Source organism: Arvicanthis niloticus, chromosome X (genome assembly GCF_011762505.2).
Source record: "Arvicanthis niloticus isolate mArvNil1 chromosome X, mArvNil1.pat.X, whole genome shotgun sequence".
In the NCBI taxonomy this organism is placed as follows: Eukaryota; Metazoa; Chordata; class Mammalia; order Rodentia; family Muridae; genus Arvicanthis; species Arvicanthis niloticus.
The window spans coordinates 124,079,400-124,106,235 of record NC_047679.1 but is presented as its reverse complement, the minus strand read 5'-3'; the positions used below and the strand labels follow the sequence as shown (position 1 = coordinate 124,106,235).

Genomic DNA, 26,836 nt, shown 5'->3' with positions numbered 1-26,836 from the left:
CGTTTGAATGTGTAGCCAACCCATATTTCTGAGTGTTGGGGATTCAAACTCAGATCCTCATGCTTGCACCGTAAGCACTTGAATCACTGAGCCAGTAGGATTACTTTTTTTTTTTTTAACAAAAAGACTCCAGATTCTGATTTGATGCATGCAATGGAACTTTAATTTGATTTAAAACTACCACAAAAACTGTCTTTCTAAAGTTAACTGAATTTGGATGACTAAGAAAGTCTCCTCTCCTTTGGCATGGCAGATCTGTATTCTCAACTGGAAAGTAAAGCTATGGGAGAAAAATAAAATAAAATTAAGCAACTTGGAAGAACTAATATACACATATATCATAATCTATTATAAAAGTAAATGACAGCAACACAATTTTCAAACTAATAAACTGTATATGCTGGTAGACATGTACTTTTAAGAGTCTAATAAACACATGGATCTTATCTTGTACTTTAATCTGTTTCTTACACTACTGCTCCTTAAATATGCACAATGCAATATTAGAAGGAGTTGAAAAAGGAGACCTCACCTCATAATCATATTCCATGGACTCAAATAAACTCTTAAAGATGTGCCAGCCTTTCCTTGGGCAAGTGTTATGCTCAAGACACATTGGTAACTGTGGCCATGATTATTTATCAAATAGCACAAAGAATTAGATTCAAAACAGTACAATTCCATCTCTTTTTTTTTGCTGTGAATAGATAGACTATTCTTTAGCAAAACAGTATCCAAACACTTTGATACTTCTCTTCACTACTTTATTGTTATCCAAATATCCTTAGTTGTCATAAAGTTTCAGGTGATAAAACTTTCTGAAATATTTGCCTGTAAAAATAAGTGTCAGTCAGATATATTAATCCTAGACATATAAAGTTACTAACATCATGAAGACATATAAAGTTACTAATATCAGTGAGCACTTGGAGTTTATATGCTCCCGTAAGTTAACTCTGCTCTCCTGCCCCCTCCTATTACCTCTCTCCTCTGGTGCCTTCTGCCCTTTAGGCTCCTTCTTCAGTTTTGTTTTCTGTTTCTTCAAAACCTTCAACATCCTGTTCATCCTCTTCCTTAAAGGATTAAATCATGATACAATATGTAAAGCTCAAATGCACCTTTACTTTCAACAGTAGTGAGATAAGTGAGATAAGAACACTGTTTGCCCACATTACTAAACTTTCCTGTCTGATTTTTTTTTACCTCATTCTAAAAAGAAATGTAATTTATTTGACTCCTTCAAATTTATCACTACACACTATCATTCTCACTAGTCATTATGATCATATGATCCTCCACAATTAATTAAATTAATGTGGCATCAAATTCCTCCATAGCATGAATGGTACCTACTCAACACCCTCCTTACATATTTCCTAATCTAGGACACCTTCCTTTTTACTCCTACTCCAGAGAGAATCCTTGCCCTCTGACCTTCAAATCAATAGTAACGGTTTATACTGCATTACTATTACAATTCTGAAAGCATTTTAACTTACTTTGGTGGTCATTTCAGCAACAAGGACATTATGTGCCAAGATCTTGCCCAGATACCTCATATAGTTTATTTCATTTAATTCTCATGAAAATCCTAGAAAGTACTGGATTTCCTCTTTGGAAATTATTAAATTAGCACTAATATCAAGCATCACTATACTGTAGCACCAGGTAGTACACGCTACCCTCAGGCATGTTACAGAGTATATCATTAATGTCTTTATGTATATGAATTGTCCTTACTTAACTTTTATATTTTTTAAATTAAAATATAATTACATATTTCCCCTTTCCTTCCTCCAAAGCTTTCCCATGTCCACCCCATCACATCCATGACCTTTTAATCATATAGTACACATAATAGTACTTGGATCCAAAACCTCATTTAATTTTTCTGATGACAAGCACAGGCACTAGCTCTATCATTTCCATTTTTGCAATAAAGAAACTGAGCCACCAATAAGGAAAGTAACTAGCCTGGGGTTGCCAAATTACTTAATGAGCCAGGATTCAAATCCATACCTAGAAAATGCAAAGCACATTTTTTTCTACTTCTGTGCTCACCTATAACTTTCTCCCCTCTAGGCATGTGATTCATTTAGGATAGAACATTATCTTAGAAATATTAGTTGATTATTTATTAAGAAGTGTTGATTATTGTTTATAGATCTTTCAGTTTCTAAAGTTTCTAAAGACACATGAAATAGGGGCAAAGGAATTTTCATGGTAGAGGTTATGTAGGGAAACCCAAAGGAGAGAGAGAAAAGGTCAAAATATAAGATTAGAAAGAAAAAGTAACAGATTCCCCATCTTTTTACCTCAATGCTAAGCAGCATAAGGAAGAGAACATCAAGCCACCAAAAACTGTCCAGAGCAACTAGGCTCTGAGCATGTAAGAGTCAGAGATAAATAAGCCTGCCTTTGAAAGGATGGCTTTCAAGGTAATACTCACTTTTCTCTGCTAAAACTACATTACTGGGTTGTCACTGAGCTCTAATAGATAAGACAGGTGTGAAGGGAAGACACACTTTTCCCTCAATTCATCATCAAAACATCTCCAGGCATAAAATGAAATACTGTGTAAGGCCAAAAATATATTTATATGATTTTCCTATTACCTCTTTATGTTGTTATGTTGTTAACTGTAGTCTCAGGGGAGAAAAGAACTAAAACTACATAGTTTTCAATCTTTTAGAGCCAGCTATGTATCAGAACACAGGATTTTTTTTTTAAAGAAGCATGATGTGATTTACTGATTACTGTTTGACACTTCCAAGGAGCCTTGGGCAACATGTCATAATAAAACATGTTAACATTTCTACAGTAAAATATATGCATATTCATTCTAAGCAGTAAATAAGACTAGAAAAATCTCAGATCAGATTAGATCAGTATCTGTTGCTTAAATGACTTAGAACAAATATTTACGTTTATAAAATTTTTAGACATCCAGAATTATAGATAAGAAATTAAGAAAATTAAGGCTTATATAAGCCTCCTGATTCTGTAACATTAATATATCTTACTTTTCATCATAAATTACCAGGTGTCCTTTATTCACATGGTATATTTTAAATTTGGTGGTATACATTTCACCTTTACTACCAAAGAAAATATGGCATAGTCATATTACTTTGAAACCTCCTGTGGGCTGAGGAGATGGCTAAGTCAGTAAGAATACATACCACATAAAAACAAGAACTGAGTTTTGATCCCCAACACCTACATAAAAGAGTCAACCATGGAATCCTAGCAATATGGTTGCCTTAACAAAACCTGTACAATGATAACACCAGATGACATTCAAAAGTGGATGAGGGAAATCTAGCAAGGCCTCTCAAATATAAAACACAAACAAACAAATTATGATCAATTATTTGATCCCTGGAGAATTAGCCTTCTCCAAGGAAAAGCCATGATAGGTTATCCAGTCCCAAGCGTTCTGATCCTAATCTTTGTAGAGGTGCTTGGCCTCTATGGTCTCATCATGGCCCTAATCCTCTCCACAAAGTAGTCTTTTTCCACCACCAGTCACAGGATAGGATGTAAAGATCATCCCTCCTCATTTCAGAAAGGACACCTTAATGTATGCACAGGCAGCTGCCCCCTCAGTAGTTGGTCTTCTAAGTGTGTAGTGTCCTAGTGCCCACTGTCTGTTGCCCCCACCTTGCACCTGCTACTCCTCGCTGTGGACATCTGGACCCACTCATCTCCCACCTAGGTCCCTGACCAGTGCTGATGTCAGCCTCTGGTTACCCCACCCATCGCCCTAGCGTGCTCCTTGTGTGTAAGAATGAATTAGAGTTTTTCTCTTCACTGGATGTTTATTTATAAAAGATTTGACCTATTCATGTGTCTATGGAGCAGCCCTGTCTCCCTACTATATAGTAATCATTAGTAGACTGTTGCCTTGTGGGGTTCCTGTTGCTGAGACTCTTTAGACAGAGCCACCCTCCCCCAAGCCCTGAACAGACAGAGTGGAGGATAAAGTGCTACTGATCCTCAGAGCTGGCTCCCAGCTGTGTCCAATAAAAGCTCTCTGATGTAAAAAAATAAAAACTCATAACCCAAAACATCCAGGAAATCCAGGACACAATGAAAAGACCAAACCTAAAGATAATAGGAATAGAAAAGAGCAAAGATTCCCAGCTCAAAAGACCAGAAAACATCTTCAACAAAGTCATAGAAAACTTCCCCAACCTAAAGAAAATGGCCATAAATGTACAGGAACACCATATAAATTGGACCAGAAAAGAAAATACCTGTGACGAGGTCTCTCGTCACATAATAATTAAAACACTAAATGCATAAAACAAAAAAAAAGAATATTAAAAGCTATAAAGGAAAAGGGCCAAGTAACATATAAAGACAGACCTATTAGAGTTACACCAGAGCTCCCAACAGAGATACTAAAATCCAGAAGAGCCCAGGCAGAGGTCATGCAGACCCTAAGGGAACACAAATGCCAGCCCAGGCTACTATACCCTACAAAATCATCACAGATGGAGAAACACAATATTCCATGACAAAACCAAATTTAAATGATAGCTATCTACCAATCAAGCCCTACAGGGGATTCTAGAAAGAAAACGTCAACATAAGGAGGGTACCTACACAAGGGAAAAACAAGAAATTAATCATCTCACAACAAAACCAAAAAGAGAGAATTACATACACATAATGCCACCTACAACAAAAAACATAACAGGAACTAACAATCATCTGTCTTTACTATCTCTCAATATCACCAGAGTCAATTCACCCATAATAAGACATAAGCTAACAGACTGGATATGCAAAAAAAGATCCAGCATTTTGTTTCATACAAGAAATATACCTCGATGACAAAAACAGACCCTACCTCAGAGTAAAAGTCTGGAACAAAAGTCTTCCAAGCAAATAGTCCCAAGAAACAAGCTGGAGTTGCCATTCGAATATCCAATAAATTAGACTTTCAGCCAAGAGTTATCAAGTGAGATGAAGAAGGACACTTCATATTCAGCAAAGGAAAAATCCATCAAGAGAAAGTCTCAATTCTTAAAATCTATGTTCCAAATGCAAGGGTACCCACATTCATAAAAAAAAAACTTTACTAAAGCTCAAAACACACATTGAACCCCACACAATAATAGTGGGAGATTCCAACACCCCTCTCTGATCAATGGATAGGTCACTGAAACAGAAACTAAACAGAGACACTGTAAAACTAACAGAGGTTATGAACCAAATGGATTTAACAGATATCTACAGAACATTTTACCCTGAAACAAAAGATTATACCTTCCTCTCAGCAGGTCATGGTACATTCTCCAAAACAAATTTTGTTTGTTGGGCACAAAACAAGCCTCAACATTTACAAGAAAATTGAAATAATCCCATGCATCCTTTCAGATCACCATGGCCTAAGGCTGATCTTCAATAACAATAAAAACAACAGAACACCCACATACCCATAGAAACTGAACAATACTCTACTCAATGATAACGTGGTCAAGAAAGAAAAAAAAGAAAGCAATTAAAGACTTCCTGAAATACAATAAAAATGATGGCACATACCCAAACTTATAGGACATAATGAAAGCAATGCTAAGAAGAAAAATTATAGTACTAAGTACCCTAAAAAGAAATTGGAGTGATCTTACACTAGCAACTTAACAGCATAACTGAAAGCCCTAGAAGAAAAAGAAGCAAACACACCCAAGAGGAGGATGGCAGGAAATAGTCAAACTCTGGGCTGAAGTCAACCAAACAGATACAAACAGAATAATACAATGAATTAACAAAACCAAAAGCCCCTTCTTTGAGAAAATCAACAAGATAGATAAACCCCTAACCAAACTAAATAAAGGACACAGAGACAGTTTCCAAATGAACAAAATCAAAAATGAAAAGAAAGACATAATAACAGAAAATGAGGAAATTCAAAAACTCATCAGATTCTACTACAAAAGCTTATACTAAACAAAACTGTAAAATCTAGATGAAATGGATGATTTTCTAGTCAGATACCACATACCAAAGTTAAATCAAGAGCACTTAAACTACCTAACCATAAGACCATATCTGCTAAGTAAATAGAAGTCATTAAAAACCTCCCAACCAAAAAAGGCCCAGCTCGAGATGGCTTTAGTGCAGAATTCTACCAGACCTTCAGAGAAGAGCTAATTACCAACACTCCTCAAACTATTCCATAAAATAGAAACAGAAGGAACACTAATCTAATTCATTCTATGAAGCCATAATTACTGTCATACCTAAACCACACAGAGACCCAACAAACAAAGAGAACATTCAAATCAATTTCACTTATGACTATCGATGCAAAATTACTCAGTAAGATTCTAGCAGACCGAATCCAAGAATACACGAAAACCAACATTCACCATGATCACGTAAGCTTAATCCCAGGGATGCAAGGTTGGTTCAATATATGAAAATCCATTAAAGTAATCCACTGTATAAACAAACTCAAAGAAAAAAATCATATGACCATCTCATTAGATGCTGAAAAATCATTTAACAAAATACAACACCCTTTCATGTTCAAAGTATTGGAGAGATCAGGAACCCGTGGCAATACCTAAACATATCAAAAGCAATATGCAGCAAACCAACAGCCAACTTCAAACAAAATGGAGAGATACTTGAAGCAATCCCACTGAAATCAGGAACAAGATAAAGCTGCCAACTCTCCCTTATCTATTTAACATAGAACTCAAAGTTCTAGCTAGTTCAAGGGGGATACACATTGGCAAAAAAAGAAATCAAGGTATCATTATTTGGAGAAGATTTAATAGTATACATAAGTGACCCCAAAAATTCTACCAGAGAAGTTCAACAGCTGATAAACAACTTCAGCAAAGTAACTAGATATTAAATTAACTCAACAAGTCAGTAGCCTTCCTTTATGCAAACAAAAACAGGCTGAGAAAGAAAAGAGGGAAACAACACCTTTCACAATAGTCACAAATAATATAAAATATATTGAAGTAACTCTAGCCAAACAAGTGAAAGATTTGTATGACAAGAACTTCAAGTCTCTCAAGAAAGAAATCAAAGAAGGCCTTAGAACATGGAGAGATCTCCTGTGCTCATGGATTGGTAGGATTAACACAGTAAAAATGGCCATCCTATAAAAAGCAATCTACAGATTCAAACTCATCCCCCTCAAAATTCCAACACAATTCTCCACAGATGGGGAAAGCAATTCTCAACTTCATATGGAAAAACAAACAAAAAAACAAACAAACAAACAAAAAACAGTATAGCCAAAACGATTCTCAAATAAAATAAAAATTAAAAAAACTTCCAGGGGAATCACCATCCCTGAGCAACAGTGATAAAAACTGCATAGTATTGGTACAGAGACAGAGTGATCAATGTAATAGAATTGAAGAACCAGAAATAAAACCACACACTTGAAGCCCAAAGTATATAGTGGAAAAAAAGAAGCATCTTCAATAAATGGTGCTTGTCTAACTGGAAGCCTGCATGTAGAAAAATGAGAATACATCCATATTTGTCACCTTGCACAAAGCTCAAGTCCAAGTGGATCAAGGACCTCAACATAAAACCAGATACACTGAATCTAATAGAAGAGAAAGTGGGAAAGAGCCTCGAACTCATTGGCATGGAGGGGGTATTTCCTAAACAGAACTCCAATGGCTCAGGCTCTAAGATCAAGAATTGACAAATGGGACTTCATGAAATTTAAAAGCTTCCATAAGGCAAAGTACATTATCACTAAGACAAATTGGCAACCTACAGATTGGGAAAAAATCTTCACTAACCCCACATCTGATAGAGGGATAATATCCAAAATATATAAAGAACTCAAGAAGCAGGGTCCCCAATGAAAGAGCTAGGGGGAGGACTGAAGGAGCTAAAGGGGATTGCAACGTCATAGGAAGAACAATATCAACTAATCAGACCACCCAGAGCTCCCAGAGACTAAACCACCAACCAAAGAGTACACATGGTGGGACCCCTGGTTCCAAATACATATGTAGCAGAGGATGGTCTTATCTGACTGCAATGGGAGGGGAGGCCCTTGGTCCTGTGGAGGCTTGATGCCCAGTGTAGGGTGATGCTAGAGCAGTGAGGTGGGAGTGGGCAAGTGGACAGAAGAGCACAATCATACAGGCAAAGGGGAGGAGGGAGAGTGGGGATGGGATGGGGGGGTTGTGGAGGGGTAACCAGGGAAGGGAGATATTATTTGAAATGTAAACAAATTAAATGATTAATAATAATTTTTAAAAAGAAGCTCAAGAAGCTAACATCCAAAAAAAAAAAAAAAAACCCAAAAACCCAATCAAAAATGGAGTATAGAGCTAAACAGAATTCAAAACAGAGGAATCTCAAGAATGGCAGAGAAGCACTCAAAGAAATGTTCAAAGGCCTTAGTCATCAGGGAATGAAAATCAAAATGACTCTGAGATTCTACCTCACACCAGTCAGAAAGGCTTAAGATCAAAAACTCAGGTGATAGCAGATGCTGGTGAGGATGTGGAGAAAGAGGAACACTCCTCCATTGTTGGTGGGATTGCAAACTGGTACAACCACTCTGGAAGTCAATCTGGAGGGTCCTCAGAAAATTGGAAATAGATCTACCTGAAGACCCAGGTACACCACTCTTGGGCATATACCCGAAGATGTCCCCACCATACCATAGAGGCACGTGCTCCACTATGTTCATGGCAGCCTTGTTTGTGATAGCCAGAAGCTGGAAACAACCCAGATGTTCCACAACAGAAGAATGGATTTAAAAAAAAAATGTGGTTCATTTACACAATTCAGCTATTAAAAACAAGGACACCATGAGTTTTTTAGGTAAATGAATGGAACTAGAAAATATCATCCTGAGTGAGGAAACTCAGACCCAAAAGTACACGCATGGTATGTACTCACTGTTAAGTGGTATTAGACAAAAAGTACAGAAATACCTAGGATACAATCCACAGAACTCAAGAAGGTTAACAAGCAGAAGGGCCCAATTGAAGCTGCTTCAATCCCACTTGGGAGGGAGAAGAAAGCAATCTCAGAATGGGGCAGAAGGAGGGAGGGACCTGGCTGGAAGAGAGGAGGTGGAAGAGAAATGGGGAACATGATCAGGTATTGGTGTATATACAGGAGTGAAGCCCTGAAGGCCAGCTGAATGGATGGAAATATGCAACCTAGGAGTGGCTGGGAGGTGTGGAAACCTTCTAGAATGTACCAGAGATTTGGGAGGTGAGAGACTCTCAGGACTCAAAGGGAAGGACCTTAGATGAAGTGCTCTACAGTGGGGAGAGGGAACTTGTAGAATCCACCTCCAGTAGAAAGACTGGGCATCAATGAGAGGGATGGGGTTGCCATCCCACAGTCAAAAACTCTGACCCAGAAATTTTCCTCTCTAAAATAACTGCAGGGATAAAAATGGAGAAGAGACTGAGGGAAATGTGATCCAGTGACTGGCCCAACTGGGGATCCATCTCAAGGGGAGGCTCCTGACACAATTACTGATGCTATGGTGTGCTTACAGACAGAAACCTAGCATGGCTGTTCTCTGAGAGGCCCAACAAGCAGCTTCCTGAGACAGATGCAGATACTTATACCCAGCCAGTGGACTGAAGTCACTGACCCCTGGGGTTGAATTAGGGAAAGGCTAGAAGAACCTGAGGAGGTGGGTGATCCATAAGAAGACCAGCAGTCTCAATTAACCAGGATCCCCGAGATCTCTCAGACACTGAGCACTAACCAGGCAGCATACTCCAGCTGGTCTGAGGTTCCAGATACATATACAGCAGAGGACTGCCTGCTCTGGGTTCAGTGTGAGAAGATGCACCTAACTCTCAAGAGACTTGAGGCCCAAAGGAGTAGAGAGGCCTGGCAGGGGGAGAGACATCCTCTTAAAGAGACGGGGGGGGGGGGGAGGAGGAGGAATAGAATGGGGAACTACGGGAGGGCAGACTGGGAGGGGGTAACACTGGACTGTAAAAAATATAAAAATAATTTTAAAATGAATAAAAATAAATAAATACATAAATGATTGGTGTAGGATGCCCATCCCAATGTGGGTAGTGATACCATGGGTGGTCATCAGGTGGTCCTGGGTGGTCTAAGAAGCAAGCTGAGTGGGCCCTGAGAGCAAGCTAATAATCAGCAAGTCTTCCTTGGCCAAAGTGACTCCAGGACTTTCACTGAGTTGCTGCTCTGATTTCTATCAGTGACCTGGACCGGTCAGCCAAATAACTGCCACCCAAGCACCTTAAATTTAGTCTTGGAAATAATCTAACTCAAGTCTGTATTTCATAAGAAAATCAATACACAAAATTTTTAAGCTTAATAGCCATGAAACTGGTGGCAAAATAAGAATTAAAGCACAGGTAGTTTTAAATGTTCTACTACATATTTCTAATTATCTCTGAGAAATGACAAGAACATTGGGGAAACAAGCAGTTTAAAGAAAGACAAGCAGACTGAGAAGGATTAACAGAGTAAGAAATGAGACATCCCTAAAGGAGCACTAGGGATGTAGTTCAGAGACAGAGAACAAGCCTCAGAGGAGCAGGGCCCTGAGTTTGATGCACAGCAACAGAAGGAAAAAAATATGAAAAGAAATCCAAGAGAGAAAAGTTTTAAGAGCAAATCTGTCAGCAGAGATAAGTAAACAAAAGGTCAGGAAACATGAGGTTTGGGAAAAGGCCACTGCATTCCTCAAAAATGTTATTAGTTTCTTGGCAACAGATTATCAGACTGTTCTTTATAATAGTATCTACTACTCCTGAATTCTCAAAAACAGTGCTTCGGGATTCCTTGTAATAGGAACATCTTACACTTGTAATCCTCATATAGTGAGGTTATATTATTGTTTCAGAACACTTAATCCTGAACACCTTGCAAAAGAACTGACTTTCTACAATTTCTATTCTATAGTGTTACAAGAGTTTCATTTCATCCACATTGCCATCTGACATATTTTATCAAAGTTCCTACAGAAAAATCCTTTTAAAATTTACAGATTTAATTTCTTCTTCTGAATTTATATGAATATAGTGCTAAGAACGCCAAACCTTCCAATAGTTGCCTAATTATTATATATGGCTTATCAAGAAAGCATTACTAATTATATTGTTTGATAAAATAAAACATAACACAGGGATTAAATCCAAAAATGCCTTTCTACTTAATTCTATGATGAGTTTAAGGCAATCTTTGATATATTTACTCCCAGTTCTTTACAAATCATTCTAAGAAAATAAGTGGCAGTAAGACTATAATCATAATGAGAACCACATTAGAATATGAGAATCACACAGCACATCAGTCTGCACATAGATATTTTCTGGATTTACATGAGATGTGTACTCTGTATATCACTTATCAGATATAGTCTTTAAAAGAAAACTTTTTATTATTTGTCAGGGAAAGAAATGTCATTTTAATACTAAGTTCTGAAATCTTTAATGTGAAATTACAAATTTAATCCAGCATGAAGAAAAATGCAAAAATGTACTTCATATGAATTTACCTGGCATGGTATTATATTTGAAACTTCACCTTACCAAGGTTAGGTACATCTTCAAGTGTCATACACTGTCTAACAAACAGTTAGTACTTGCACATAAATTTAAACTAAAAACAGATCAAAATTAGAAAGTGAATTTGTTACTTCATAATGTCACTGTCACTTAATCTAATGGTTGTGATTGAAATATCCTCTGCTCACCCCTCCCCAAAGCTGCATCCCACCCTTCCACCCCTGCCACCTTTAAAGCTCTCCTCCTCTGTTTCTTTCTGTCCCCACCTACTTGGTCTTTTCTTTCCTCTTCAGATAAGTCATTCTTAAGCCTATCAGTGGCACTTAAACCTAGTGAAGCTTCTGATCCCTATTAATGAGGCTAAAAATAGTTGTTACACAACCTTGAGGGTGCAGTGAATTTCAAAACACATTGTGTATGCAAGTTTAATTAAGATATTTAGCAGCAAATTCTTAGAAAGCTTTTCACTCCTGTTCTGTTCTCCCTTATGCAACTAGTTCAAGCAGGCTTGAGTTTCTAAGTACTTGGATTATATTAAATCTGACCTCAAGTCTAGAAGTAAACTGGAGACTCAGTTCCAATTATTCCAAGGACAAAATTCAGCATCATCTGCTTAAAAGTGACAATAGGCAGTTAAAGAACCTATACTAAGGAGATCTCCTTCTGGATGGAAAGAATTCTGTGGAAAGGCTCCTTCCCCATTCAAATCTTGTCTTGTCTTCAGAACTGAGTTCAAGTGGCACCCCTCCACAGACATTCTCCTTCCATCCCCACTTACTTTAGTTCTGTGTTTTGTCTAATATCATGAGGACTGGAGTTCCTATGTCAGCACCCACATAATAAGCCATGTGTCCCTCAAAATATTTGTAATACCAGCTCTGAGGTAGGCAGAGACAGGAAGATTTATGGGGCTTTTTGGTTTCCAGGCTAGCCAAGAAAACATGAACCCCAATTTCAGAGATGAAGCCTTAACTTAAGGGAATAAGCAGAGAGTTAAAGCAGAGGGCTTTCGGTGCCATATTGGCCTCCATGTGCACACACATGCACACACAAACACACACATACACATGTGCGCGCAAATACACACATAAATATACAGATATTTTATATTTTAAAAAGGCATGCATGCCTTCAACATCTCTGTACAGTCTACATAGCAAAGCAAGTACTGAATTAATATGCTCAGCTGTGCATTGATTTGGTTCTGGAAAATGATGATAGTCTTCAACACTGCTTTCACTTCTCCCACCTGTTCTCGTTTTTCATTGCCCCAATTATTGCCAGTTGTTAGCTCTTTAGGTGGTATGTAAACAAAAAATACTGCTCAAATATAAGAGCCAAGAGAATATCAAAATCTTGCTTGTTTTAGTTTGCAACTGAAGACTGAGAGAGGTGTTAACAACAGTTTCCTTCCTAAGAAACCCTCTACTGGCTCATATGTAAGACAGAATGTGAAACAAATGAGAACAAGGGTACCTTCCAATACTAAAGGGGCAGAAGGATTCTTTCAACAGAGACCCAGATCATGTTACTGCAGATCTGTACTTGGCTTTTAGTTCTTGTGACTTAAACAATTGTGTCTGGCGTCTTTTCCTTTCTAAAGATTTCACTTTCAAAGGGAACTGTGTGTGAATGTATGTGTGAGAGAGGTTACAGGCCTATCATCCCAGATACGCAGAGGCTGAGGAAGAAAAGCTGAAAGTAAAGGTCAACCTGACCTATGCAGAAAATTCAAAGCCACACTGGACAACTCAATGAGACCCTGACTGGAGATAAAAAGGGAAAAGGCTGAGGACATAGGAGACACTTGTTATCAGTCTGCCTGTGGTGACTCTGTACTTGAATCTGAATATGTGGTTTCCCTAAATACCACGCTTCCAACACCCTAGCATTTTTTCCAGTGCTGAGAATTGAACATTTGAGCCCCATGCAAAGGAAGGACTATGCTGTTTAAGCTATATTCCCCTGCCTCTCACTTTCATACTCATTCTGGCTGTGCTATGTACCTTCACACCCATTCTGCTGCAGGGGTGGAGATTTATAAAAAAAAAACAAACAAATCTGAAACGTCAAGTGCTAGTTTTCCACTAGGATTTTGTATAAGTTTATGAAAAGCATCTGGCATGATGTCTTGTAAAGACAGACCAATGTTTACAACTAAAGACAGAAGAGCAAAGGTATCCAAACATTTCCAGGGATCCCTTTCATTTGCAGTTAAAACTACTCCAACTCCACACATCTCCAGCTTGCATACTTCTTTTTCTTTCCAGTTGGGATTTTCTTTTATGATGAAATATATAAAGCCTATTAAACAGTACATCTTGTACTTGTGGAGAAAAATAACCAAAGACAAATTTGGTAATTTATTTTTAGGTTTTCTCAAAAAATAAAAGAAACCCAACCATAATCCCATCATATTTAAAGCACTGGAATAAATATCCACATACAGTTAGCAATTAGTAAAGAACAGTTTATGTTTGCCTACCTCCTCCGGCAAAAAGAACAGCAATACACAGGCAGAAATCCCAGGATTATCATGATGATCATAGCAACTCCAAACAGCCGGAGCATCTGTGTAGGCTCTGTTGGTTTAATTATATCCTGTTACTTTATGACTAGGCAAGAGAAGCAAATCTGAAGTATTTCAAAAACTGTGAGTTAATAAAGTAAAATAAAATGTGACTCTTGTTATGCTTCAGGTAGGAATTCTTGAAATGCAACTAAATGCTACTTTTAAAATGTGACCCAACAGTATCTTAACAAAGTAATCAGGCTGCTTTCTTTGGCAACTTATGATTCGTAATACTGGATTCTTTCTATGGCCCTAAGTGTACTTGTTCTATGGCCAAATGTTCTGCATCCTAAAGCATCTGAAGAACAAATCAATCTATGAATAGTTAACTTGGGAAAGAAATGGCTTCTTCAGTGTTTACTTCCAAATTATAAAGCACTCAATTAAACATGGATTCAAAAATTTGCAGGTGAATATGCATACTTTAGCCTCATATACCCTGGGAAGTGCATTCTAATGTGGTTGGGGAATTGTTAAGTCATGGCTCAATTTTTTCCACTAAGAGAACTGTTTCTTCACACATAATAGAAACAGTAAACTGATGAATGGATTCTAAGTACTACATGACACATTAAAACTGCAATACTATACTCATGATCAACCTTTGGTTTTCATCTTTAATACTAGATGTACGACAAAGAGCTCTAAATTGAAGAGGGACTTATATAACTCTAAAATACTGTTTTTCATGGATCCTGTTACTATTTCTTAGTGCTCTATCACATCAAATCCATCCATCACTGGAGCAACAGATAGTATGTCCCAGCTAGCAAATGAAGGCAAGAAAAAAAAAAGATGGTATATTTCTTTAACTTTAGAAATAAAAATCTTAAATCAGCCAGGCAGTGGTGGCGCACGCCTTTAATCCCAGCACTTGGGAGGCAGAGGCAGGCAGATTTCTGAGTTCGAGGCCAGCCTGGTCTACAGAGTGAGTTCCAGGACAGCCAGGGCTAGGCGGAGAAATCCTGTCTCGAAAAACCGAAAAACAAAAAAAAAAAACAAAAAAAAAAAAACAAAAAACAAAAAACAAAAAAAATCTTAAATCAAAACCCCATAAAGGATAATTATGTTGAAAAGAGACAGAACAAAGTAAAGCTAAAACAGGCACCTAACAGCCAACAATCACATCTACTACTACATGCCAAGCTGTTGAACACAAGATACATGGGAAAATTTTTACATAGAGAATCTGAGAATAAAAGGTTAAGCTAAGGCATACTAAGGTTTCAGCAGGACTAAGCAAGAACTGATAGCCCAGAGGAAAGGCCTCCCATGTAGCCTTGGAGGCCCAGAAGCTGGTAAATTGGTTGCTTAGGATGCATGGAACCTGAGGTGTGACCTATAGCACCATGGCTTAAACTAAGTGTAGTAGTGCATGCTTATAATCTCACTGCAAATTCAAGGTCATCATCTGCTACAAAGAAAGTTCAAAGTCATACTAGAAGTCAGGAAAAAAAAACGTCAAATTTCATTTTGATTTTCTCCTGCCTTCATATCTCCTACTCCTCACTCCCCTCACGACAGCTCAGAGAAAGCAGTCCTTTTCCCTAAAGCCAGCCATAAGCTCAAAACTTACTCTGATCTTCCCCTAAATTCAATCTTGGAGATAAAGAAATCCTTTGACCAACTGGCTGCTGCGGCACGGGACTGTAACTAGAACATCTGAAGTTATGAGATAGGAAAATGAGAGGTTCCATGTTATCCTCAACTACATAACATATCTGAGGCAAGCCTTAGTGTCCTGAGACCACATTTTTAAAAACAAAAGCAAGCAAGCAAAGAAAAATCAAAAATGACAGACAGGAAGAGAGAGAGAACACAAAGAAAGAAATCCCTGACTTAGTAGGTCATGGGACTTCTATTTTAAAAAGGCCCTGAGGCAGATACCGGAGAGGAAGGAATGCTATGCACAGATGATGTTAAGAGTTTGGTCATATCTCACCAGTTAAATCTCTTTTTATCCAATCAATTTCCAAATGTGCCTATGCATTATAGAATCTAATTATATTCAATGTTGCCTTGCATCATCAACTCTTAACTTAAAAAGGCTCAATGTCACATAAATTATAATCAAATACATTTATGAGGTTTTTCCTCCTGTTAATCTCTTTTGGTATAGGTATACCATCAATGATTCTTTACAGTGAGTGAGAAAGAAATACTCTCTGTGACAGTGTTGACTGGCAATTGACCCGCTTCAGAAAAACCAGAAAGATTAAGTGACTAATATCACTGAGTGTATCTTTAAGGAAATCTCCAGACAAATTAGATCCTGAAAGTTCTGCAATTGATCAATGATTCAATCACTTGCTAGAATTTTAGTTTACTAATGGCACTGGGGGGTAGTGAAAATTAGAGGCAGGGCCCAAGTAGAAGAAAAACATCTTGCCAAGGCCTTCTCCCTGCATCCTCCACCTCTGCTTCCTAGTTGGTCATGAAATGGCTCCTTCTACACTCTTTTTTATACCTTCATAGTACCTTCTCTGAGGAAGAGGGTCACACCTCATACAAGAGCTTAGATGCTTTGGAAAAAAAACAAAACAGAGTGACTGAACCAAATGAACAGGTTAGATTAATTCTGAATGGTTAGTTATTATCTAGGGATGAAACAGAAACTTTGAGGGAATTACCTCAGAATTTTTACTAATGCTATTGGCCTTGAGTTGGGGGTTCTTTAGAAATGTTAAGCTGGGAAATCTAAAGATATACTTGAAATTTTGCAACCTACTTATTTAAATTTTTTTTACTTGTTTTCCCCCAGTATTTAAAGCAAATAAACAAATGAGACAGGATCTACTTACTATCCCTTAGTGGGGTGTGGCATCTGACTTTGGTCCCAGATGATGAAAAACAGCACTTGGCTCTTAAACACTCACTCTTGGTGAGATGTGGCTGGTTATTACATGACAGTACCTCCTGATTGTCCCTTATGAGGCATGCTTTCAAAATAGAAATCCAAGGAAGAATAGTTAGCATGATTAATAAGCACTTTTCACAATCAAATAAATACAAAGCAGGAGAAAAAAGACAAACATGTAACAGTACATTCAAAAATATAAATAACGATGAATGCTAAAATTAAAATGAGAAAAAAGTTACCACAGTTATTTTAACAGTACACTTTCATCTTGGGTAAACTGTAGAAATACACAAATTGCTAACTAATGGAATATCTTTTTGAGACCAGGTCTCTAGCCACAAATAACCTTGAATTCCACATCCTCCTGCCCCAACCTCCTGACTGCTAGGATTACAGATGTATACCACATGCCCAGTTTCATGCAGTGCTGTGGCTCAAACTCAGAGGTTTATGCATTGTATGAATTGAACTAAGTCCCTAGCCTGGTAAAATAGTTTTAAAAGACTTCTAAGCCACAAGGTGGCTGGTAGTAACCCAAAGACAACAAAGAAGGAACTAAATAGCAGTTAAAGATACTTTTTGTGATTCTGAAATAACAGCATTTACAAGAAAATAAAGGGAATGAGCAATTTTTCTTTTAAGTAAAGCAATTTAACCTCAAAAATGCTACATACATATCATCTCTCATACACATATCCTATAATCCTTTATATCTGTATGTGTTAGCATTCCTTCTAGGCTCTGCCCCCCAGGTACCTGGCAACAGGCAGATATTCCTGACTCACTATAAAATGGGCTGCTTGCCCTCTCCTTGCTCTCTTCTCTGACTCACTCTGTCCCTTCTGTCTCCATTCCTGTACCCCCTTTCTCTCCATGTGTTCCTTGCCATCCATCCTCTCTCCTCTCCTCTCCTCTCCTCTCCTCCCCTCCCCTCCCCTCCCCTCTCTCCTCTCCTCCCCTCTCCTCTCTCCCCTCCCTCCCCCCTCCCCTCTCCCCTTTCTCCTCTCCTCCCCTCTACCCTCTCCCCTCTCCCCCCTCCTCTCTCTCTCTCTCTCTCTCTCTCTCTCTCTCTCTCTCTCTCTCCCCTCCCCCCTTTCTCTGCCTCTACTCCCTCCTCAATTCCCCTCCCCATGCCCAAAACAAACTTTATTCCAAACTGGTACCTCAAACTGAAGAGATGTCTCAGCATGGGGCCAAGAGAGCACCCCTCCACCTCACTATAGCTCACTTTATCAAATATATCCTGGCCCTTTCTTTCTTTTTTATAAAACACAACAGTGTAAGTACGTGATGCGTATGAAACTAGAAAGGAGATTTATAACAAGGGGTAAAAAGAGTCTTAAGGGAGTAGAAAAAAAAGAAGAAAAAATTAAGCTGAATATATGTGGGGGGTTGAGATGGCTCAGAAGTTAAGAATATGTCACTTCCAGAAGACCAGACTTTGATTCCTCATGTCCATGTCAGGTGGCTCACAACTGCTTGTAACTCCAGCTCCAGAAGAATCTAATACCTTTATTTTCACGGGGCACTTACACACACATGCACATTGTACATGTACAATCACATACTAACATACAGACACATTATTAAAACAATAAAATAAATGGTTAAAAACATAGTATTATGACATGAAGCAAAAGGGAGTTACTGAGAAAAGGAGGAGGACAAGGAGGAAAACCAGAAAAGAAGAGCAGCAAGAGCAAAGGAAGGATGCAAATACTAAACTGAAATCTAGTCCTTTGTATGTTACTTTTAAAAGGCTGATTTAAGAAATACATATATGTAAAACCCATTTCAGAATCACAAAAATGTATCCTTAAATGACATGCAATAATTATATACATTTATGGGCTCAGTGACCTTGCAATAAATCTATATTTTTATATGTACACAGTGTATATGTAATAATTATTTCAGAGTAATTGATATATATATACACCATATATATAATATATATATTATATATATAATCTTAAACATTTATCATTTCTTTGTGTTGGGAATACTCAAAATCCTTTCCATCGAGTAGTTCATAATTATTGTTTTCAAAACAGATAATGTTAGCACTCTGTCTAAGCTCCACCCCACAGTTATCTGGCAATAGCCAAGTAGACCTGACCCACTATAAAAGAGGCTGTTTGGCCCCTCCTAGCTCTCTTGGTCTCTTGCTCTTTTCTTCTTGCTCCCACTGTCCCCTTGTCCCTTCCCCCTTTCTCTCCATGTGGTTGTGGCTGGCCTCTATTCCTCTACTTCTCTACTCTCTCTTTCTCTGTCTCTACTACCCTCTTAACTCCTCTCCTCATGCCCTGTATAAATTCTATTCTATACTATACCTTTGTGTGTCCTGTGGCTGATCCCTCAGGGGGAAGGGATGTTTTGGCATGGGCCCCTACACCTCATCACATTTACATAGCACATATCCCTTCTTCTCTTTATCATTTTATAAACACATCATTGGTGCTGAAACCTGGGATTTAGAAACTCTGCAGGTTTGCATAGCACCTGCTACAACATGGAGATCCATGTTTGCTAGCCCAAACTTTAGAGAACTGGTAAGCCCCCCTCTTCCTATTGGTCATCTTAAATGTCCACATGATCCCAGGGGAGAGTTCTTGAGCTCAGAGCTACCCCTGTGCTGCCTGTGAGGATGGGAGACATTTAGTCTTTCACTGACCCTTGTTCTAGGACTTTTCTCCTTGGGTGAGATTTTCCTCTTTTCCTTGGAGATAGTTTCTTTCTTGCTGCTGAGAAATTCCTGGGCCCAGGTAAACTGCTCTCTGGCTCAGGAGCACTGGCTCAGAGTGTAGCCCAGGCCCCCACATGAAGACCTGGAGGTCTGACCTGTGCTAGAATCTCTCTGGTTATTAATGATGCCCTTCAGGACGCTGGTAGGGGCAGTTAATAATCCTATTCTCTCACCCATGATGGGTCAATCTTCACCTTCACACCTTGTCCCAACTTACTGGTATGTCTTAGTCTAATTCAGTTAACAGAAAACAACATCTCTACATGGCCACTAAACTGGCACTTTCTCACTAGCGACCCATAGTGTAGGCTTCCCCCCTCCTCCCTCCCTCATTTGTTGGCTCCTGCTCCAACTCTAGCTGCTGCTGGTTCTGCTAGCTGCTGTTGGTTCTGCTAGTTCTGACAGTTCACCACCTGAAAAGCAGGTCTGGCCCTGCACCCTGCCAGGGACTCTGTCTACTGCCCTTCCACCCTCACATTCGCTCCTGCTTTGCAGTGGGGATGGGGGGAAGTGGGTTTGGCCCCACCCCTTGTGTCCTACCCAGGACTTTGTGAGACTTGCTTTCTCACACTCTGACCACCTGCCTCCCACCCCTGCCAAAGCTGCCACTGGGCCCTGTCTGCCTGCTAAAAACAGCTTTGGCCCTGCCTGCTCCTATCTGCCCTGTCTCCACTTCCACTCCAGCAGTGAGAAAAACAGCTTTTTCCTTGGAAGCCACTTCCCCAGCCCCTGCCCTCAAGGGAGCCCCTCCCTATCCCTCTCCACCCCCCACTCTACCCAGGACTTATAAAGTGAGGGCTAACAGTGCCTTTCGACATAAGAATAGTGTGCACATGGCTGGGATAGGGGACACTACTTCAGATGCTTCCTTTAACCCACCCAACATGGATTCCAATAGCAGGAAGCACTGGGCTACGACTTCCTCCGGCTGTTAGAAGGAAGTCCCGCCCCAACTTGGCTGACGTAAGCATACCACTGCGGCTGTCTCAAAATAAAAGAAGTGATAGCTATACATGCCTGCCTGTTTTTAGCTCCAAAGAACGGCTGTGGATTGCTGGCTGCTCTGCACAACCAACTCCAACCATTCTGCTCAGTTGGCTGCCACTGCTGCCACCACGGCTGCTGTTCAGCATACCTGTCTCCTGTGGACCAGCCTGCTCTCTTTACAGCCGGTTGCATCTGTGATATATGCCTGCGCCTTCGACCTGTTCTCATGGCCTGCCCAGACAGTCCTTGTCACAAGCCTGAACCCAACTGGACAAACTCACTTTCTTTCATCATGATCTGAAGCCACTGCTGTTAGCACTCTTATTCTGGTCCACACCAACTCTAAGACAAATGTTTCTTTGCTAATGCAAAAATGTGTTTTTCTTTACTTGCACAACCTCTCAAAGTTACTTAAGGTTTTTGTTTTTATAATGATTTTTACTACTGCCATTAAATTATGGTGTGCTCTATTCAGATATAACAAATCAATATAGCCCTCAATCTTATCAGATCTATATAGCCCTCAATCTTGTCAGAAGTCTGCTAATTACTAAGTTTATGACAGAGAGAATCTCCCAAAATCTTTAACAGTTTATCCCACAAGGTCCAGGATAAGAAGATTTGGACACAGCTACAAGATACTGCCTTGAATGTGATATGATAATCACCGAGAAACACAGTGGACAAAATTGGATACCCTGAGTCTAATGGCTCATCAAAATCAAGGTAAGCCATTTCTCATTCACACATATCCATTCCACAGAGAAAAAAGTCTCTTTGTCTTCTGAGCTTGAAAGCCAGACTGATTCTGCCCAAGTTGCCACGGAGACCACTGGGAACTATTGGATAGTGGACTCTGTCAATTTTTAAATATATGACTGCTAGATGATAGACTTCTGACTACATTGACAGCTAAGATAACTGTAGCTTGACAACTAGGAAAAAACTTTTACATATGTAATCAATTAATTCCTTACCTAAACTCGGGCTCCATTGATTAAATTCGTCATATTTCTTCTTATCTTTCTGTCCTAACATTATCTGAGTTCCTAAAGACAATTCATGTTGTTAACTCATATTGTTATCTCTTTAAACTTACAAGCTACAGGAAACCCACTCAGATCTACCTCTCATGGACCAAACAGACCCCATCCAGATAAGTACATCTGCCTAAAGTTCCCACTTACTACCTATTCCTGAGGGTGGAATTCCTCTGGGTTTCAAATGTACATCTAAGAAAAAAAATTTCTTTCTCCCAAATGAACTTAATCTTATTCTCTACCTTTAGTGTGTGTGTGTGTGTGTGTGTGTGTGTGTGTGTGTGTGTGTGTGTGTGTGTTTCAGCATCTTGTCAAGTCCAGGCATTTACTACATCCTGGACAGCTCCAGAGAAGCAGCCTATAGATGCCCAACCTTCTCTCACAGACACAGACACTTCTACTGGACTTGTTCCTTCTGATCTGTACACAGATGGTTCCATAGACCCTGGACAGCAAGCAAACAGCCAGCTCTCCTAAGACTGGGCAAATCCCCAAATCTATTCTGAGTTTCCTAGAGACACCATCGCTTCAATACCAGCAGGAAGTAGCCAGATACTATGATCACCCTATTCCTGCTCTACCGTTGATGCTAACTTTTCCTTTTTTAATTAAACCAAAACAGGGGAGTGTTAGCGCTCTGCCCTACACTTACCTGGCAATAGCCAGGTATGCCTGACCCACTATAAAAGTGGTTGTTCTCCCCCTCCTTGCTCTCTTGGTCTCTTGCTCTTCCCTTCTTTCTCTCACTCTGTCCCCTTGTCCCTTAACCCCTTTCTCCCCATTCTCTTCCCCCTCTCTCTCCATGTGTTCATGGCTAGCCACCTCTACTTCTCTACTCCTTCTTTCTCTGCCTCTACTACCCTCTTAGCTCCCCTCCCAATCCCCTGAATAAACTCTATTCTATACTATACCTTGGTGTGTCCTGTGGTTGGTCCCTCAGGGGGAAAGAATGTCTTGGCATGGGCCCACTGAGGCACTCCCTTCCCAGATACCTTACCACATAACCACAGAATATATCCCCTCTTCTAGTTATCTTTTTATAAACACATCAAATAGCATGTACAGTTGATAGGTATTAATCCTTCATTTTCAAACATGTGACTCAATCTAGGTCAAATGTTTCTTTAAAAAAAAAAAAAGGAAGCAAGGCTGGGAATGTGGCTTAGTTGATAAAATCCCTGCCTAATATACATGTGACCCTGGGTTTGATTCCCCAGAACCACATAAAACCGAGGCTTGATGGCATATATTTCTAATTCTAGAACTTGGGAGATGGCAGCAAAAGGAACAGAAGATTAATATCATCCTTGACTACATAAAGAATTTGCAGATTACCTTTGACTATGTTGGTCCCTGTCAAAAATAATAAAAGAAAGAAATGGAGAGAAGAAGAAAGAAAAGGAGGGAAGGAGAAGAAACTATTTGATTTGAGGAAAAATAGTTTTATACAATTAATTTTGATTCAAATTCTTCTGTTAGGTTAGGAAAGTTAAAATTAAAAATAAATAAACATATCTCATTTGAACTATTTTCAAGGCCACTTTGCCAGTGTTTGTCTACTGCAACCATCCTAGGCAAGTGTTTGACAGTTTATTTCTGATTGTTTTCAAAGTTCTAAAGCTTAAACTGTCACTTTTTTGTTATACTCAATAAGCCCTTCTTTTAGCCTATCCGACATAACACTTCCCAGACTTATTTTCTTGTTCATTCAACTTGACTATGGCAGTACCTTTAATTTAAGAAACCAATTATTTTTCTATTCTCATAGGTAGCAGGTGTTATAATAGCTATTTTATATTTGATCATACCACTAGATAAGCTTAAAGAGATTTTTTTTTCACAGAAAAGTTGAGTGGTGAGATAATGAATTCAACAGTGGATTTAACTTTGCATTTATGTAAGTATGCTGGATTTTCTTAGAATAAATTCTGCATAGTTTTTAGTAAAATCTTTGTCATGACAATTTAAAAATCATGTCATGACAAAACTTCACTTTGAAAGGGGACCATGTAATGCACAAAATAAAACACGATTATTTGTGGTTAATAATTCTCAAATGCAATCATGTGCTTGATTTAAAACAAAACAAACAACAACGAAGAACACTATATACATATTACAAAATGATGTGACTTGAAACCTGAACTCTTTATCATTAACACAGATGGGAAAACATCTGGCATATTCCGTAACAACAGAGCCACTGCTTAACGCCACAGAAGACATCAATTTCACAATACTGGGCCAGTGACTAAATTAGGCCATGTCACTCAGGTAAATTATAAAGGCTTTAAGTATTTCTAAAGGAAAAGTATTTTAAGAAAAATTACAAATTTAAGCCTTAATCTGCCACATTTGCCTTGCAATTATTGTCCCACTTTATCTTCAAAATTCCTGGGGTATACATCTTCATTATAAGATGAAAACACTGATCCCAGAGAGATTATCTTGCCTAAGGCAAAGGGCAGAGTCCGGGTCTCAAGTGTAGGTCTGTTCCACTCCAATATTGAGAAAGCACACCCCTTCCTGAGTACTTAATTACTGTTTTAAAACAAAGACATTAAGTTTGAAAAAAGAATCAACAACTTACTTGTTGGAAAGAAAAAATCCAGCATACTTTCCCACTGAGGTCCAAGTTCTACAGAATCACCGAGCCAGGACAATTTCGCTTTTGAAGGCAGAGAGTCTGAGAAATGTTAACAAGTAAAATTATTAATCCCAATATATGTAAACATTTGTCATTTTCAGTGAAGCCTTAATAGTAATTAACCTTTGCTTAAACTAATTATGGAGATATAATGTGTTGCATTTTAATCTGTAACAGCATAAAGGACATTGATAATCAGATTGTGATTCTGCAATAAAACTGAAAAAGTATTAAAATTAGCAAATATTTAACATACCATCTCACACATACTGTTGGCCTTCTGAACAATGATTTAAATAACAATTTTGCCTAACAAAAAGCTTAATGTTTAAAGGTCTACCAATGGAAAAATCAGGAACAAAAAGGAAAAGAAAAATCAGAAACAGTATGTATTCCAGCTAAATTACAACCTATGATACAAAGTCTTGAAAACTGTGCTGATGTCCTTACACAGGGATACAGAAAGTCTTCCTTAGCCCTCTTTTGTTCTACAACAAAGAACCCAATTTTAGTTTCATTTGCATAATTCCCATGTAAGAAAAAATATTCTCCAACCATCTCTTTAATTATTCCTCAGTTATTCCTTGTTATGGCTCAATTATTATTTAGTAAAACATGTTGTTTTTAACTCATTTTTATTTCAAAGAACATTCCAATGATTATCATCTGCTTAGAATATCATTAGAGCTATATATTTGCTAATATTTTAAAGTTCTTTTTGATAAATTCATTATTTTGTTATTATTTGTTTTATTTGGTGATATTTTTCTTTTTAATACTTCAAATTAAACCCAGGGAGGGCTTTGAATACTGTACCACTATACAGAGGACTGATCTGGTCCTAGCAAGATGAGCTATTGATAAAGCACTTGCCAAGTCTGACAACCTGCATTTGATTCTTGGAAGGTAAGTATAAAGTTATGAAGAAAAGAATTGACTTGACTCTACAATGTTGACCTCCATATGCAGTCTATGGTACACACAAACATCCATTTACTCACACATACATATATCCTCACATAATAATATTATTACTTTTTTATTATTCTATAATATAGTGTCATTATTAATTGTAATTCATATAAAATACAAATACCCTAATCAACATAATTTTATTAATATTATTGATGTTGTTAATAAAATAGCACATTTTAATGTGTAATTACATGTTTATAATTATTATTAATATTAAAGTTTATATAATATTGCTAATTTATATAATTACTATAATAATTATTATTATAGGTGCTAGTGAGATGATCAGTAGTTAAGAGCAATTTTTGTTTCAGAGGACCAGAATTCACCACTGACTCCACATCCCATCCCCCCAGCACTGAATTATAGGCTCCTGTAAACCCTGCCCCTGCCTCTTCCCCACTCCTGTGCCTCATCCCCTCAATCCCTGCTATACTAAGCCCTATCAATCCCCCTACCCTTCTGTCTCGCCCTGCCACCTTTGGTTCCATTACCCCTGCTGACTAGCACCATGAATACCCTCCTTTATTCCAATCCCCTCCCAAGCCTACCGATCGCTCTGTCCCAAACTTGCCTTTATCTTCCTCACACTTTCCAAGTCCCTGTCACCCCTTCTCTTACCTAAAACCAATACTCACCAGTTTTCACAAGATAGCACAGAATCACCAGAGTCCAGAGTAAAAGCAGAAGCAGGCCCAAGTGCCTTCGGGCCCACAAATTTTGCAGATACTGGCTTACTAAAGTCCAGAAGCCAAACCGAGGGGCACCCGCCATGTTGTTCCCCTGGGCGGAACTCGGAGCCCCGCGATAAATCTTGACTGTAGAAGTTTCACCTCTGTTCCCAGTATCAGCCGCGGTTATCTTTGAACGTGCTCCATGATAAGCACGGCTCTTAGATCTATTCCTTCCCTGCCTTGGCTTCACATCCGAAGGCATGATTGAGGTCTCCAACTAACTAACCTGAGGCAATAGTGACGCCCCACCGATTGTGACCGCCCACAACGTAAGCAGTTAAACTCTCGTGGGACTTGAAACTCTCATGGAACTTTGAGCTCTCGTGATAGCTGCTGATCTCGCGAGATTTGGGCTAATTTTTTTTTTTCCTGATGACGTATACACCTACTGATTTTTAACCCTTTAGATGGATGGTGTTTTATATACTTCCACTTCACTTACCATGTTATACACGTGTATAAATATTAATACATGAAGGAATTTTGTAGTATGTATATTAAAGCATTGCTACTTATTGTACATCTTCAAAAATAAATAACTAAAATAATAAATTTTATCAGGCTTCTAATTCCTCTTAACATTCCTGTTTGTGTTGTAGTTGTTACAGTCACTATAATTAGTCACATGTAGTAAAACTCAGCCAAAAGTGGCTTTGTAAGCATAAATTTTAATTCAAGTTTACGCTTTATTTAATTTATCTAAAATTCAATGAACTTAATAATTCAGTTTCTCAATCATAGTCGCCATATCAAGAATTC

At 38.5% G+C, this 26,836-nt stretch overlaps 1 protein-coding gene across 1 annotated transcript; it reads right to left on the bottom strand.

The window, feature by feature from the left end:
• Positions 1 to 140: 140 nt before the first annotated feature.
• On the bottom strand, positions 141 to 26,333 carry Fmr1nb (FMR1 neighbor). Its single transcript, XM_076918377.1, has 6 exons — positions 25,982 to 26,333; positions 24,312 to 24,407; positions 16,890 to 17,027; positions 14,002 to 14,098; positions 982 to 1,073; positions 141 to 280 (listed from the first exon to the last, which is right to left on the bottom strand). The coding sequence occupies exons 1-6, from the start codon at positions 26,277 to 26,279 to the stop codon at positions 264 to 266; spliced, it is 738 nt and encodes a 245-aa protein (XP_076774492.1). The 5' UTR covers positions 26,280 to 26,333; the 3' UTR covers positions 141 to 263.
• Positions 26,334 to 26,836: the final 503 nt, after the last annotated feature.

Excerpts from the sequence above, each read along its gene's own strand:
- Fmr1nb (XM_076918377.1), bottom strand. The coding sequence starts at position 26,279 with ATGCCTTCGGATGTGAAGCCAAGGCAGGGAAGGAATAGATCTAAGAGC. Across the intron at positions 24,408-25,981 it reads GTGCTATCTTGTGAAAACTG|ACTCTCTGCCTTCAAAAGCG; the intron begins GTGAGTATTGGT and ends AACATTTCTCAG. Across the intron at positions 17,028-24,311 it reads GGATTTTTTCTTTCCAACAA|CATGCCTCATAAGGGACAAT; the intron begins GTAAGTTGTTGA and ends CTATTTTGAAAG.